The sequence below is a fragment of the Corythoichthys intestinalis genome, chromosome 16, assembly GCF_030265065.1.
Source record: "Corythoichthys intestinalis isolate RoL2023-P3 chromosome 16, ASM3026506v1, whole genome shotgun sequence".
Lineage (NCBI taxonomy): Eukaryota > Metazoa > Chordata > Actinopteri > Syngnathiformes > Syngnathidae > Corythoichthys > Corythoichthys intestinalis.
Genome location: NC_080410.1, coordinates 29,513,035 through 29,526,478, shown reverse-complemented (window position 1 = coordinate 29,526,478; position 13,444 = coordinate 29,513,035). Strand labels below are relative to the sequence as shown.

The 13,444-nt window shown below is 41.0% G+C and overlaps 1 protein-coding gene across 1 annotated transcript; it reads right to left on the bottom strand.

Moving 5' to 3' along the window:
• Positions 1–7,790: 7,790 nt before the first annotated feature.
• LOC130904386 (transmembrane protein 238-like) lies at positions 7,791–12,217 on the bottom strand. The gene is made up of 2 exons (XM_057817112.1): positions 11,216–12,217; positions 7,791–8,149 (listed from the first exon to the last, which is right to left on the bottom strand). Exon 1 carries the CDS (start codon positions 12,107–12,109, stop codon positions 11,516–11,518), a length of 594 nt encoding a protein of 197 aa, XP_057673095.1. The 5' UTR covers positions 12,110–12,217; the 3' UTR covers positions 7,791–8,149; positions 11,216–11,515.
• Between the last annotated feature and the right edge of the window lie 1,227 nt (positions 12,218–13,444).

Genomic DNA, 13,444 nt, shown 5'->3' with positions numbered 1-13,444 from the left:
CCTTTCTGTCAGGTAATGCAAATAACTGCAAATGCATTTTCTGACATTCTATATATTTTTTTGCGGTTGGTCATGAAATAAACCCCAAAATTTGACTTAAATTGAGGTGCAAATAGGCTTTAAAAGTCTTCAATTTCACTTCTTGAACCCTTTTAAGGAAAGCTATTTGTTATCTTTTTTCACATGAAGTCAAGTTTATTTCGGTAACCCTTAACCCAGAAAGTCCCAGTGGTCTTCATAGGCCCGCATTTCACAAAACTTATCGTCATCACTTGAGCTCCAGCAGGAAAATAACTAAAAAATCCATTAGAGGAGAAAAACATCAAAAGAGAGATCTTTGCTCAAAATTTCTTGAACATCAACTGTAGACATTTCCTTTTCTGGGTCTTTTCCACGGACCGTTTGTTTCCATTTCCCGTTCAGTGGACGTTCACGAGGACATCTTGGCATAACAAGTCTTCAAGTTGACCTGTAGGTAATCCCGAAACCGGGAAACGCCGTCCGGGTCTGGCTTGCGGTCACAGAATGTCGGCTTTGGGCAGGTTGAGCTCCTCCTCTGGCACCACCAGGCCGCCCAAGTACCAGAAGATCCACAGGAAGATGCTGAGGAAGATCAGCAAGGGTCCGGAAAAGACGAAGAAGTCCCAATACCTGAGCGGGGCGAAGATGCCCACCAGTAAAAACAGGAAGCCCACCACGTCCAGGAACACGGCAATACCCAGGAACAAGGACGTACACTTGTTGGTCTCCATGGCCAAACCGGGCGGATGACGACTGGGCTGCTTGGATGCAGAAAGTCCCAAGGAACACTCGAGCGGAAGGACCGGTTCGAGAAGAAGTCAGACTTCATTCCGGCGCTGGCCTGACTTGTTCTGCACCTTCTTGATGACTTTGGACTGTATTACGCCATAATCAGTGTGTCAGGCATTCAACAAATCATAGTTAACGTTGCCTTCCTGATCAATATCATTTATGACATGTCAAGAAATTGTTTACAGGCAAAGAAATGATAAGAGCAAATCCTTTTTTTGAAGTACAAAAATGCACCTCATCGGAGTTTTTTTTATTGACAAAATTTGTGATCGTGCGATTCATTAAGATTATTTAGAATTTAAAGAAAATTATAAACTTTGGTTTGAAGTACAGTCATGCAATGAATCAATTGATAAATTAACTGTGATGGTGCATTTTGGGGGGTTATGAACTGGTTTGAGAATGAGATTGTGTAACGATTCAAAATTCATTTAAAAATGTATTTTAAGCTTTGGACTAAAGCAGTGATCCCCAACCACCGGGCTGGGGACCAGTACCGGTCGGTGGCGCATTTGCTACCGGGCCGCAAAGAAATAATAAATCATTTGTTAGCGACTGCAATCTGTCCTGTGCCTCTGAGTCTTGACACATCAATATGCCTGTCTACTCTATTGACTACAGTGGTACCTCTACTTACGAAATTAATTGGTTCTGGAAGTAGTTTCTTAACCTGAAAATTCTGTAAGAAGAGACGTTTTTCATGTAAATGCCCTAATCCAGGGGTCGGCAACCCAAAATGTTGAAAGAGCCATATTCGGCCAAATGACGAAAAAACAAATATGTATGGAGCTGCAAAAAATTAAAAGCCTTATAGAAGCATTATAATTAAGGCAACACATGTTGTATGTACAGTGCCTTGCAAAAGTATTCGTCCCCCTTGAACCTTGCAACCTTTCGCCACATTTCAGGCTTCAAACATAAAGATATAAAATTTTAATTTTTTGTCAAGAATCAACAACAAGTGGGACACAACCGTGAAGTGGAACAAAATCTATTGGATAATTTAAACTTTTTAACAAATAAAAAACTGAAAAGTGGGGCGTGCAATATTATTCGGCCCCCTTGCGTTAATACTTTGTATCGCCACCTTTTGCTCCAATTACAGCTGCAAGTCGCTTGGGGTATGTTTCTATCAGTTTTGCACATCGAGAGACTGACATTCTTGCCCATTCTTCCTTGCAAAACAGCTCGAGCTCAGTGAGGTTGGATGGAGAGTGTTTGTGAACAGCAGTCTTCAGCTCTTTCCACAGATTCTCGATTGGATTCAGGTGTGGACTATGACTTGGCCATTCTAACACCTGGATATGTTTATTTTTGAACCATTCCATTGTAGATTTGGCTTTATGTTTTGGATCATTGTCCTGTTGGAAGATAAATCTCCGTCCCAGTCTCAGGTCTTGTGCAGATACCAACAGGTTTTCTTCCAGAATGTTCCTGTATTTGGATGCATCCATCTTCCCGTCAATTTTAACCATCTTCCCTGTTCCTGCTGAAGAAAAGCAGGCCCGAACCATGATGCTGCCACCACCATGTTTGACAGTGGGGATGGTGTGTTCAGGGTGATGAGCTGTGTTGCTTTTACGCCAAACATATCATTTTGCATTGTGGCCAAAAAGTTCAATTTTGGTTTCATCTGACCAGAGCACCTTCTTCCACATGTTTGGTGTGTCTCCCAGGTGGCTTGTGGCAAACTTTAAACGAGACTTTTTATGGATATCTTTGAGAAATGGCTTTCTTCTTGCCATTCTTCCATAAAGGCCAGATTTGTGCAGTGTACGACTGATTGTTGTCCTATGGACAGACTCTCCCACCTCAGCTGTAGATCTCTGCAGTTCATCCAGAGTGATCATGGGCCTCTTGGCTGCATCTCGGATCAGTTTTCTCCTTGTTTGAGAAGAAAGTCTGGAAGGACGACCGGGTCTTGGTAGATTTGCAGTGGTCTGATGCTCCTTCCATTTCAATATGATGGCTTGCACAGTGCTCCTTGAGATGTTTAAAGCTTGGGAAATCCTTTTGTATCCAAATCCGGCTTTAAACTTCTCCACAACAGTATCTCGGACCTGCCTGGTGTGTTCCTTGGTTTTCATAATGCTCTCTGCACTTTAAACAGAACCCTGAGACTATCACAGAGCAGGTGCATTTATACGGAGACTTGATTACACACAGGTGGATTCTATTTATCATCATCGGTCATTTAGGACAACATTGGATCATTCAGAGATCCTCACTGAACTTCTGGAGTGAGTTTGCTGCACTGAAAGTAAAGGGGCCGAATAATATTGCACGCCCCACTTTTCAGTTTTTTATTTGTTAAAAAAGTCTAAATTATCCAATAAATGTTGTTCCACTTCACGATTGTGTCCCACTTGTTGTTGATTCTTGACAAAAAAATTCAATTTCATATCTTTATGTTTGAAGCCTGAAATGTGGCGAAAGGTTGCAAGATTCAAGGGGGCCGAATACTTTTGCAAGGCACTGTATCTATATTGGCCTACTATCAAAATTACTAAGTTGGCTATAAATACATAATGAGCCTTCATGATTAAATGTTTATTTTCCTTGCAGTGCATTCTATAGAGAATGACGCACCACGTGACTACTTGTTGTTGCCGTCCGATACTGCCTCAAGATTAACTTCATTACGATATTAATGAATTATGTTTAATTGCTTTGATAAAATTAAAGAAATGCAATAAAAAAATCCGAATTTTGATGTCATTTGTATTTTGAAGATTTGAAAACAACAACAACAAACTGCAAACTGCAATTTCTGGAGAAATTACTCTGGGTCTTTGCTGTGTGGCGATACAGAGCTTAGCCCCGTGTGTCCTGGTCATATAAGGTCATTTGGGGACATCTGGGGGTTGGGTCCTAGTCATATCAGTCATTTGGGGACATTTGGGGGGCGTGTCCTGGTCATATCAGATCATTTGAGGACATTTGGGGGGCGTGTCCTGGTCATATCAGGTCATTTGAGGAAATTTGGGGGGGTGTCCTGGTCATATGAGGTCATTTGGGGACATTCGGGGGGCTGTGTCCTAGTCATGTCAGTCATTGGGGACATTTGGGGGTCGTGTCCTGGTCATATCAGATCATTTGAGGACATTTGGGGGGCGTGTCCTGGTCATATCAGGTCATTTGGGGGCGTGTCCTAGTCATATCAGGTCATTTGGGGGCGTGTCCTAGTCATATCAGGTCATTTGGAGACATTTGGGGGACACGTCCTATTGATATCTGGCCATTTCATGTTGATTCAGGGACATTTGTTTTTTTGCCTTTGAACATGAATGGGAAATTTGGACGTCCATGGCCGTCAAAGGCATCGATTTACATTTGCGTCAATGGAATCCAAGTACATTGGCATCAATAGAATCAACAAACATGGGCGTCAATGGCATTAAACAAAGTAAATGCCATTGAAAATGAATGAGAAATTTGGACGTCCATGGCCGTCAATGGCATCGAGTTACATATGCGTCAATGGAGTGAGTACAAGTAAACTGGCACCAATAGAATCGACATACATGGCTGTCAATGGCAAGGACGTGCATAGCCGTCATTTGCAATTGTGTACTTGTGCGTCAATGCAATGCGAATAAATTGGAAATGAATGGGAAATTTGGACGTCCATGGCCGTCAATGAGATCGACTTACATATGTGTTAATGGAATCGAAGTACATTGGCATCATTAGATTCGACATACATGGCTGTCAATGGCATCAATGCACTGTAAATTCCATTGGAAGTGAATGGAAAATTTGATTGATTCGCCCCAAGAAACGTTGAATCCTCTATTCTCCTCAGTTTTTATTCTGTTTTTCGCTTTGGAATCCATGTCCTGTCATAGCGCCGCCAGGTTGGTTTACAACAGCTGCCCTGCTGATAGAAACGTGCGTTGCAGGCTGTGACGCAAATCTTCGTTGAGAGAAATGTTGAAATGTGATATTATTCTCCACCTTTTTGCAGCATTGGGAAACGTTAAGATTGTTTGTGTAATGTTTATCCTCCTACAGAAACCATGTTCAAACAAAAAATATATTTCCCTCCCTCATCTTTTTTCCATTTTCAAACATTTTTTAAATGCTCCAGGGAGCCACTAGGGCAGCGCTAAAGAGCCGCATGTGGCTCTCAACACACGGGCTGCCCTTCCCCGCCCTAATCTGTTCCAAACCACCCAAAATTCATACATAAATCTTTTCTTAATGCATAAAAATGCATTAGAACTAGAAATGCATGTTACAATTTGATTATAACACAATAAACATAAAATCTGAGTTGGGCATAATGTAAAAAAACAAGAATGGAGTAAAGAATGAAAGTTATTACAGTCATGTAAAGCTGTCGGAACATGAGGTGCGAATGAAGAAGACCTTGAGATACGCACATACACATACAGTAGAGCTCCCTCTTAGCCATTTGGATGCCAGGAATGCTTGGTAATAGCCAATGGCGGAGCAGCTATAAGTATGCTATGTTCAGTAAACTCTGGGAGCTGCGAGTACCAGTCGCACTGTATTTTTGCCTTTTGTACCCTGAAATTTCTTAACAAGAGGCAAGATTTTCCATTATGTGACGACCCTGGCCGTTTAGTTTTTTTTTTTGAGACTCTTTCAGTCTGCTGATTGTCGCCTCCGCCAGCTGACTGCCTCCCCTCCCACGGTGACGCAAGCTGATCGATGCCGAAACCGACCGCTGACGTTGCCGCCGATGATTGACCACGACGAAAAGGCGCCAAGCTTCATAAACCTGCCGCTGTCAACACTCTGGGAGGTCGCATTTGTGCCGTGGTCCTCCTTGCCAGCTGTTTGCTCGCCATTTACTCTCGTGTGCGTTTGATCGCTAGTTTCATACATTCCCGCTTTTTCGGTGAGGTCTTTTGTGTTTATTCGTTATCGGATCGTTTTTGTTCACCACTGTAAATAAGAGCACTGAAGCAGTAGGGGTAAGCCGCCATTTTTGTTCAACCCGTTTTCTCCTGTTTTGTTTAGAGTAGGAAGCTAGGGTAGTGGCTGTCTTTTTGTTCTTTCCTTTTTACGATCAGGGTTTAGTTAGCGGGTGGGGTTAAAGTGTAGTTCCTTTTATATGTTGTTTTGGCCTGGGCTTACCCTGAAGCCGCGCTTCTTCCACATTTTGTATATGGCGGAAAACACAGACAACACTGAAAAAGCAGTTTCTGCTCTTGCACTCTTCTTTAAAAGAAACTGCTGAATTTCAAGCCAAAACAACTGTTGTGTTTGATAGAACAATATGTCTGTATGCTGCCATAGCAGATTCATGGCGCATTAAGCCCCCGAACTATTTTTTATTTGCCCGTTTTACCCTGGAAACCCCCGTTTGCAGACGTTGTGCAATTGTTTTTGTTTCAACCCAGCCATGAAAACAAGGTAAGTAATTATATTTATAATTCAAAATGTCTGTCATTTTTAGCTTAGAATCATTAATTGATGTCTAATATTTTGTTAAAAAAAAAAAAAAGACTTTAAATATTATTCACTCGCAGATTTTAAACTTTTAAACAAATGACGTCACAATGAAAAAAATGGCGTCACGGATATCTACCTCATAACTATCACTAAATTGTATTTTTTCGTTATGGTCGCATTTTCCCCGATATGCTAGATGATAAATAATAGATCCACACAAAGAAAAATTGGAAAAAAAACATTTAAAAGAGTAAATATATGAAAAAGAAAATCTCGACCACTCCTTGATGTCTGCATCGCGACCCTTGTTATATTACCATGTTTCACCCATAAAATCCCCCAAAAATCCAGCAGTGGCTATTCACAGCTGTGACTTGACACTCAGTGATACATGCAACATGCAGTTTTTGGATCGAAACAATGTAAGTAAGCAATAATATCTCGTTAAAGTCATGCCGTCTGTAATTCTGCTCTCGCGTGCTCTCACCTCCAGATAGGGTTTTGCTGTTTATAAAACTTAAAAAAAAAAAAAAAAAAAAAAAAAAAAAAATGCCCTCCAGTCCAAAATTTTTCTTCCCCCAGAAAATTGAGATTTTAAGCTTTCCAATGATGTATCACACATGCATATCGGACAGTTTTGAAATTTGGCCAAATTGGGGGTCTCAGAGCGGAACTTCAAGTCACCTGAGTGTTTTCCACCATATATTCATTGCGAGTTTGATTATTGTGAATAAATTTGTGTAAATTGTGTCCACTTGTAAACTTGTGTGGCTTGTTTTATGTTACACCCTTCGCGAGCCGTCCTAAAGTCACACTTTACCTGAAAATTCTGTATGTAGAGAAGTTAAGTAGAGGTACCATTGTTATCCGATTAGAGATTTGTGTACATCGTCATCTAGTGGTTGGCTGTGATCACCTATAACGGCCCAGCATCAGTCTATGTAAAAAGTAATGTTAGCTGCTGTTGGCGTCGATGTCTTTGGACAGCTTTTTTACATGGAAAAGGCCAACTGTTGAGCCAAAAGAGGAGCCTACAACCAAGTCCATTCTGCATAATACGTTGGTAAAAGCTAGCAATTGAGGAAACAAACGTGAATACACTGAGACTGAGAGTATCATACCTCATGGCGAACCGTATTGCTAAAGCCAAGAAACCTTTAGAACTCATTATGCCTGAGACCAACAATATTTGCCGTCAAGTTTTCGGAGAGGTCGCTGTTAAAAAAAAGTTGATTCAGTGTACGGTGAGTTATGTTTTTCCTGCACTTAATGTTCGTTTTTAGCCCCGTCTTGTTATTTTACATTTATTGTAATTTTCTGCCACATACTGCCGGTCCGTGAAAAAAAAAAAAAAAGGCCCACATTACACTGGTCCCAGGTGCAAAAAAGGTTGGGGACCACTGGTCTAAAGTACAAAAATGTGATTGTCATTCCTTGTTTCAGAATTAAATTTTATTTAATTAAAAAAAAAAAAAAAAAAAAAAAAAAAAAAGGGTTATTAGTTTTCATTTCATTGACGGAACAAATATGATTATAGAAAAATCATCCTTTAATTTTTTTTCAAGAAAATGCTCAAATATTATTACATTTCAAGTATTTATTTTTTAAATATCAGCTTCATACATTGTTTTGGAATGGATTGGACGTTTATCACCGTCAATGGTAGCTAAGGGGTTAATTGACAAAGAAAAACTCGTAAATCAAGTTGCCGTACATTGGCTTTAGTCCATAACATACACTGTGCGTCATCACTTTGAGGAGGAAGTTTGTGTGTTATCCCCCGCCCCGAAAAAAAAAGTTTGTCTGTCACCCTAGTTGACGTCCAGTCCGCTGTCAATCACGTCACATGTGCAGTAAAGTGTGCCAGGATCCTAGTGTTTGTACAGTCAACAAAGCAAAACAGGTTGAGCGGCTGTAACGAGATGGAAAATCAAAGAGCAAACATTACTCGGCTGTTTTGCTGTGTCAGTTGCCATGGAAACTTCAGGGGGGGTGCTCCCAGCTCCATTCAAGCCCACAATTGTATCACTAAATATTTAAGTCCAATTACACTCATTGGCTGCCATTGACGGGAATTGCATGACTGCTGCCACCCCTCCCCTGTCAAAATGGATTAAACTTCTATAGCTGTCGGTGGCACAGAAACATGTTCTTATATTCTGTATTGATAGAAAACGTTTTGGCTTTGAAGAATTTAAATAGGTTGTGAAATAAGGAAAGTAGAATTTGATTTAAAGCAACACTAAATAACTCTTCAACCTTTCTAAAATATATCAGTAACATTTGTGATGATATGTTGACTGACAACTAATTGAATAACACTTCATTTATTTCTTGAGGTTGTCTGTATCGCTGCCACACGAAAAACCATAACCGGATTTTAGGGGGGGGCAGCCCCCCCCGGTGGCCGAAGTGTCATTGCATGTAATTGACTTTCATATATATATATATATAAAAACTGTAAAGCAATAAAACTGCAACAAAAATGAAATTAACAAAAAAATATATTTTTATAACGGGTCAAAAAAATGTTCGAACAGGTCATGTGACTATCACCTTAGACGGTCATTTGCTTTGCAAATAATTTTCATTTAAAAAAATTTTAGGGGAGGGCAATTTTATTTTTCAAATAATTTTTTTTTCTGATTGAAAAAAAAAAAAAATTTAATCGAAGCAACGCTTTGAGGGATTGAATGATAGAGACACATATGTCCTACGCTTAATATGGCCCAAACACAAAAAGGATTGCTTCAATCAAAGAAAACTTTTTCAATGAAAAATTAAGTGTTCAAATGCAAATTTTTCAATCTCAATTATTTTTTCGCATTCAAAAACTTTTTCTATGATTAAAATTTTGCTTTTTTTGATTGAAGTGATTTTTCTTTTCAAAAATAACTTATTTTTTGATTGAATAATAAAGACAAAAATGTCCTAGCCAAAATGTGGCCCAAACACAAATCAACATTACTTTAATCAAAAAAGTTGCTTCAATCAAAAAAATAAATAAATAAAACGACTTCATGCCCCCCCCCCCCCAAAAAAAAACCAATTAAAGAAAAATAGCTTTCACATGCATTTTTTTTTTTTTTTTTTTTAGTTTTTTGAGTTTACAATTTATTTTGGCATTCAAACATTTTTTTTATTGAAGCGATTTTTTTTGGGGTTGAAAATATATATTTTGATTGAAACAACTTTTTTTTTAATTGAAGCAACTTTTTTTTGATTGAATAATAAATACGCAAATCTACCTCCATGTGGCTCCGTCCAGGGGGTACAATTTTTGACGGTGGTAACTACATTGGCACAACACCGGCGGGTGTACCATATTCAATGGATGACGATCTTGGCGAAAAGTATTGCCTAAGAAGCCTGATTTAGAATTCCCCTCAAGAATGATGGGGAAACAAAAAACGCTCATTCTCAACTTATTATTATAAATATTCTTGTAAGTTAATTTCATTGCTGACACTGCGTTTCGGGGTCATCAACATGTTGTGCCCCCCGCCCCAAAAGTCAAACTCCGCCTATGGAAAAAACTACAAATGCGCTGACTGCTTTTCAGCATACGTCACTTCCTGTCTTTCTCAAGTCAATGCGAGGCTTTTGCGCGAATTCTGCAAAGATGGCAGAGCAACAAAAGAGATAAAGTTTTGTCCAAAGACACACACAAAAAAAAGAAGGGAGGCTACCAGGATTAAAGGACATTCGGGAATAAACATTGGCAAGTGTGTCATTGTCAGCATCGTGTCATGCTATTGTTTATCCAGAACTGGATTCATTACCTCATTACTATTCAACCTTAACACAGCTGTTGGAAACAGAAATGTCGTTTATTCCATCAGCAGACAACCAGGAGATCAGGATTTTAAGACACTGTGCACTGGTCCTCACGGGAAACGCATTCTTCCTTAAAGCAAAACACTACCGGTTTTGTCCACATGCGTCGCTAAAATTGACCAAAACTGAAAAGTTACATAGTGTTGCTTTAAATGGCCATGCATGAGAATGTTGCCCCTACCAACATGGCCGCCATTTAACTCATTTGCTCCCCAAAACGTATAAATATGTTCTATTTTAAATTGTTTCAGTGTCCCAAAGACGTATTTATATATCTTTTACGGTTTTTTTTTCACAAGAGACATCTCTAGGTTCTGATGCAACTTAACTCCAAAGCGCAATGCTGAAAATCCATTTTAAAGCATTAAAACTGGCCACTGGAGGGCAGTAGCGCATTTGGTAAGACCCGCAACCCGAGTCAACGGAATGAACGGCCGGGCCGCACGGCCGGGGCGCTGGTGGAAGACGACCGAATGGACATCCAGGATGCCAGGCGGCAGATGACCGAGCAGAACAACCGGGAGGACGCCCGGGGTGCCAGGCGCCGGACGACCGAGCACAACAACCGGAACCACCAGTGCAGCGGAGGATGCCGTTGAGTCCGTGCTGCTCGCCGAGCAGAGCCTGCGCCGCCGTGCTCGGCCGCTCGCGTCCCCAACACCCTCCAGTGTCCCGCGACTCAGCCAGAAACGCGCACGGCCAAACCAGTTCCCCCCAGGAATACCAGTTCCCCAAGCGAACTCCGCCACAAGGCAGTGGTCACCACAAAAGAAAGACTGAAAAAATCCATCTTGATGAGACAGGGGGCAATGAGGGAAAAGTTTACCCTGGCTGTTGCCGCCACAACAGCGTCATCTCTCAGTTCAATAGTTTAGATATGTGTAAATAAATTGTTACTCTGTTATCAAAAGCTCTATTTGTCTTGTTGTTTATGTTATTTTGTAGAAGGGAAATATTATTCAGAAGTTTGGGATGTCACAAAAACAAAAAATAGCTGTGTAAAAGTCAAAGTTATGTTTGAAATGTATGCTTTTACAAAAAGTTCAATTTCTCTGTTTTTTCATCAGTAATGGGAAAATTGCTTAAACTAAGCTATTTTCTAATGCTGATTTCTAAAGAATGGAAAGAGATATGAACTAACTTTTTTTTCCTGCTGAAAGAAGAGAGTCTAATCTTTCCTTTGGTGGGTTCCATGTTTATATAGCAACAGAACAGAGTTTTCTGTGGGCTTTGCAAAATCAGTCAAAATCCAGTAAAACGGCCGGGAGCGAAGGGGGTTGCACCGGTGAAAATGGCTGGGAGTGAATGAGTTAATGTCTGTGAATGTATCCTTCATTGTTGATTGCGTTTATTCATTGCTGTAGACTTAGTTTCCTTCATTTTGGTTGAGCACTCGGACTTTTTGAAGGTTAACATCAGACTTATTTATCTCCTTTTTATCCTAGAAGTGCACAACTTCATAATTGTTACGTCCCTCCTCTTTGCAGTTTGCATGCTTGCATTCTTCTTGGTTGTTGGACTTGACATCATCGTTGCAGTAGCCATAATTATCGAATCCCTTCTCGTTGTCATATCCTTTCTTATCATAGCTTTTGTTGTCGTTTTCGTCTCGATTGTAGTAGTCATAAGCTGTGGCCTTTCCCCACGTGACCCTGCCGGCCCGGTGAGGCCTGGAGTCCCCCGCAAACTCGTCGCGTGGGCGCACGTCATCCGCAACTTTCGTCACCGCCATCTTCCGACTGAGTCTTTCGGAGAGTTTGCGAACGATGCGCGCCGCCAACCCGTCCGCGCGGCCGTCGAGCTCCACGCCCGGCGCATTGCGCACGTTGCCCGCGTACCAGAAGACCCAAAAGCCCAGGCTGGTGAAAATGGCTAGCGCACCCGTGAAGATCAAGAAGTCGCCGTAGAACTGTCCGTCGCTGGCGCGCACGTCCGCGAACACGCCGACCAGCAGTAGAATCAGGCCGACCAAGTCCAGCGCCAAAGCGATAAAGATGAGCGGCACACATTTGCCCAGAAAAGCCTTCGCGTTCATTTCGATCAAAGGGATGACGTCACATTGCGCAGGAAGAAGAAAATAACGGACGACGACGTGCTAAGAGGAAGAAAATGGATGAGGATGCTCACCTGACACATACGAGACGCCGCCCTCACGCTTGAAAACAAGGTGTGCCCCGGATGTTACACAAGAGCGCTTAAACACACCCACCTGTGCACACATGATCCCACTTATGCACAATGCAAATCCTGAAAGCTGATTTCACAGTCAAATGTACAGCACATATTAAAGAGGAAACAATCACTTCCACTCAAGGGCATAAGTTTGCATAGGGACGGTAGGGACATAACACTACCAACTTTTCAGGGTGCTCAAATTGTTCCCACCGACTTTTAAGCAATCTTATTTGCCTTATGATGAGTCCAGTTATATAGGTAATTTAAAGCAGTAATGTGAAGTAAGGTTGGCCAACCATGTTTTTGAATAATATCAATGGCTAAATAGTTATAAGCAGGGGTGCACATATTTTTTTTGGTCCAGGTTCTCAGAGGAGGACCTGGAGATGTGACTTGGTCCTCATTGAGCTTGATAGCCGACCCGCCTGATGCGATAAAATTATGACAAGCTTTACTTAGAGCCAATTACCTTTAATTAATTATACAAACAATTAACGCTTGATTAACATCAACTGGCACAACAAAGTTGCCATTACTTTGAAGTGAAATGTAAAGAAATAAACATAATAGCACTAATTCAAAATAAAGGGCATTCATATGCGGCTCCCACATTAACTCCAAGCCTTTGTAAAAGTTGGATGTCCTCCTCATAAGAGCTCATTGAACGTGCATGTTTAGCTTTGTGAAATGCTAGCAAAAACACGTTTGTCAGTGCATGGCGCTGTTCTTCAATAACTTTTTTCCGCCACTTGTCCATAGGGCGAGTGGGGTCCTGTCTGACATCGATAGTTTGCTTAACCCTTTAACACCGAACGTGTCGGCAGCGACGCGTTTACATATATCGTCTTTGAAGCTTCGTCACGCTGTAATTACATCACCCACGTGCTGCTGGTTGGTCTCGTTTGAAAGTGCGGAAGTTGATGTCCACACCAGTTTTTATTTGAAGTCAATCGGCCAAGAAAAACGGGAGATAATGTCATTTGAGTTTTATAGTTTTATTGCACTCATAAATATGCATTAAAACGCTGCATGGACCATGTATCCATCTCCATATTTCCATCATTTCTTGTCCTTTTTCAAAAGCGAAAGCAGCACAAAAGACTACTTATCCCAAGAGTCGTTGTGATGTCAGGAAGGACGAACCGAATGTGATCATTTTTAATAAATTTCCGAGCGAGGCGCCAACTATTGAAAG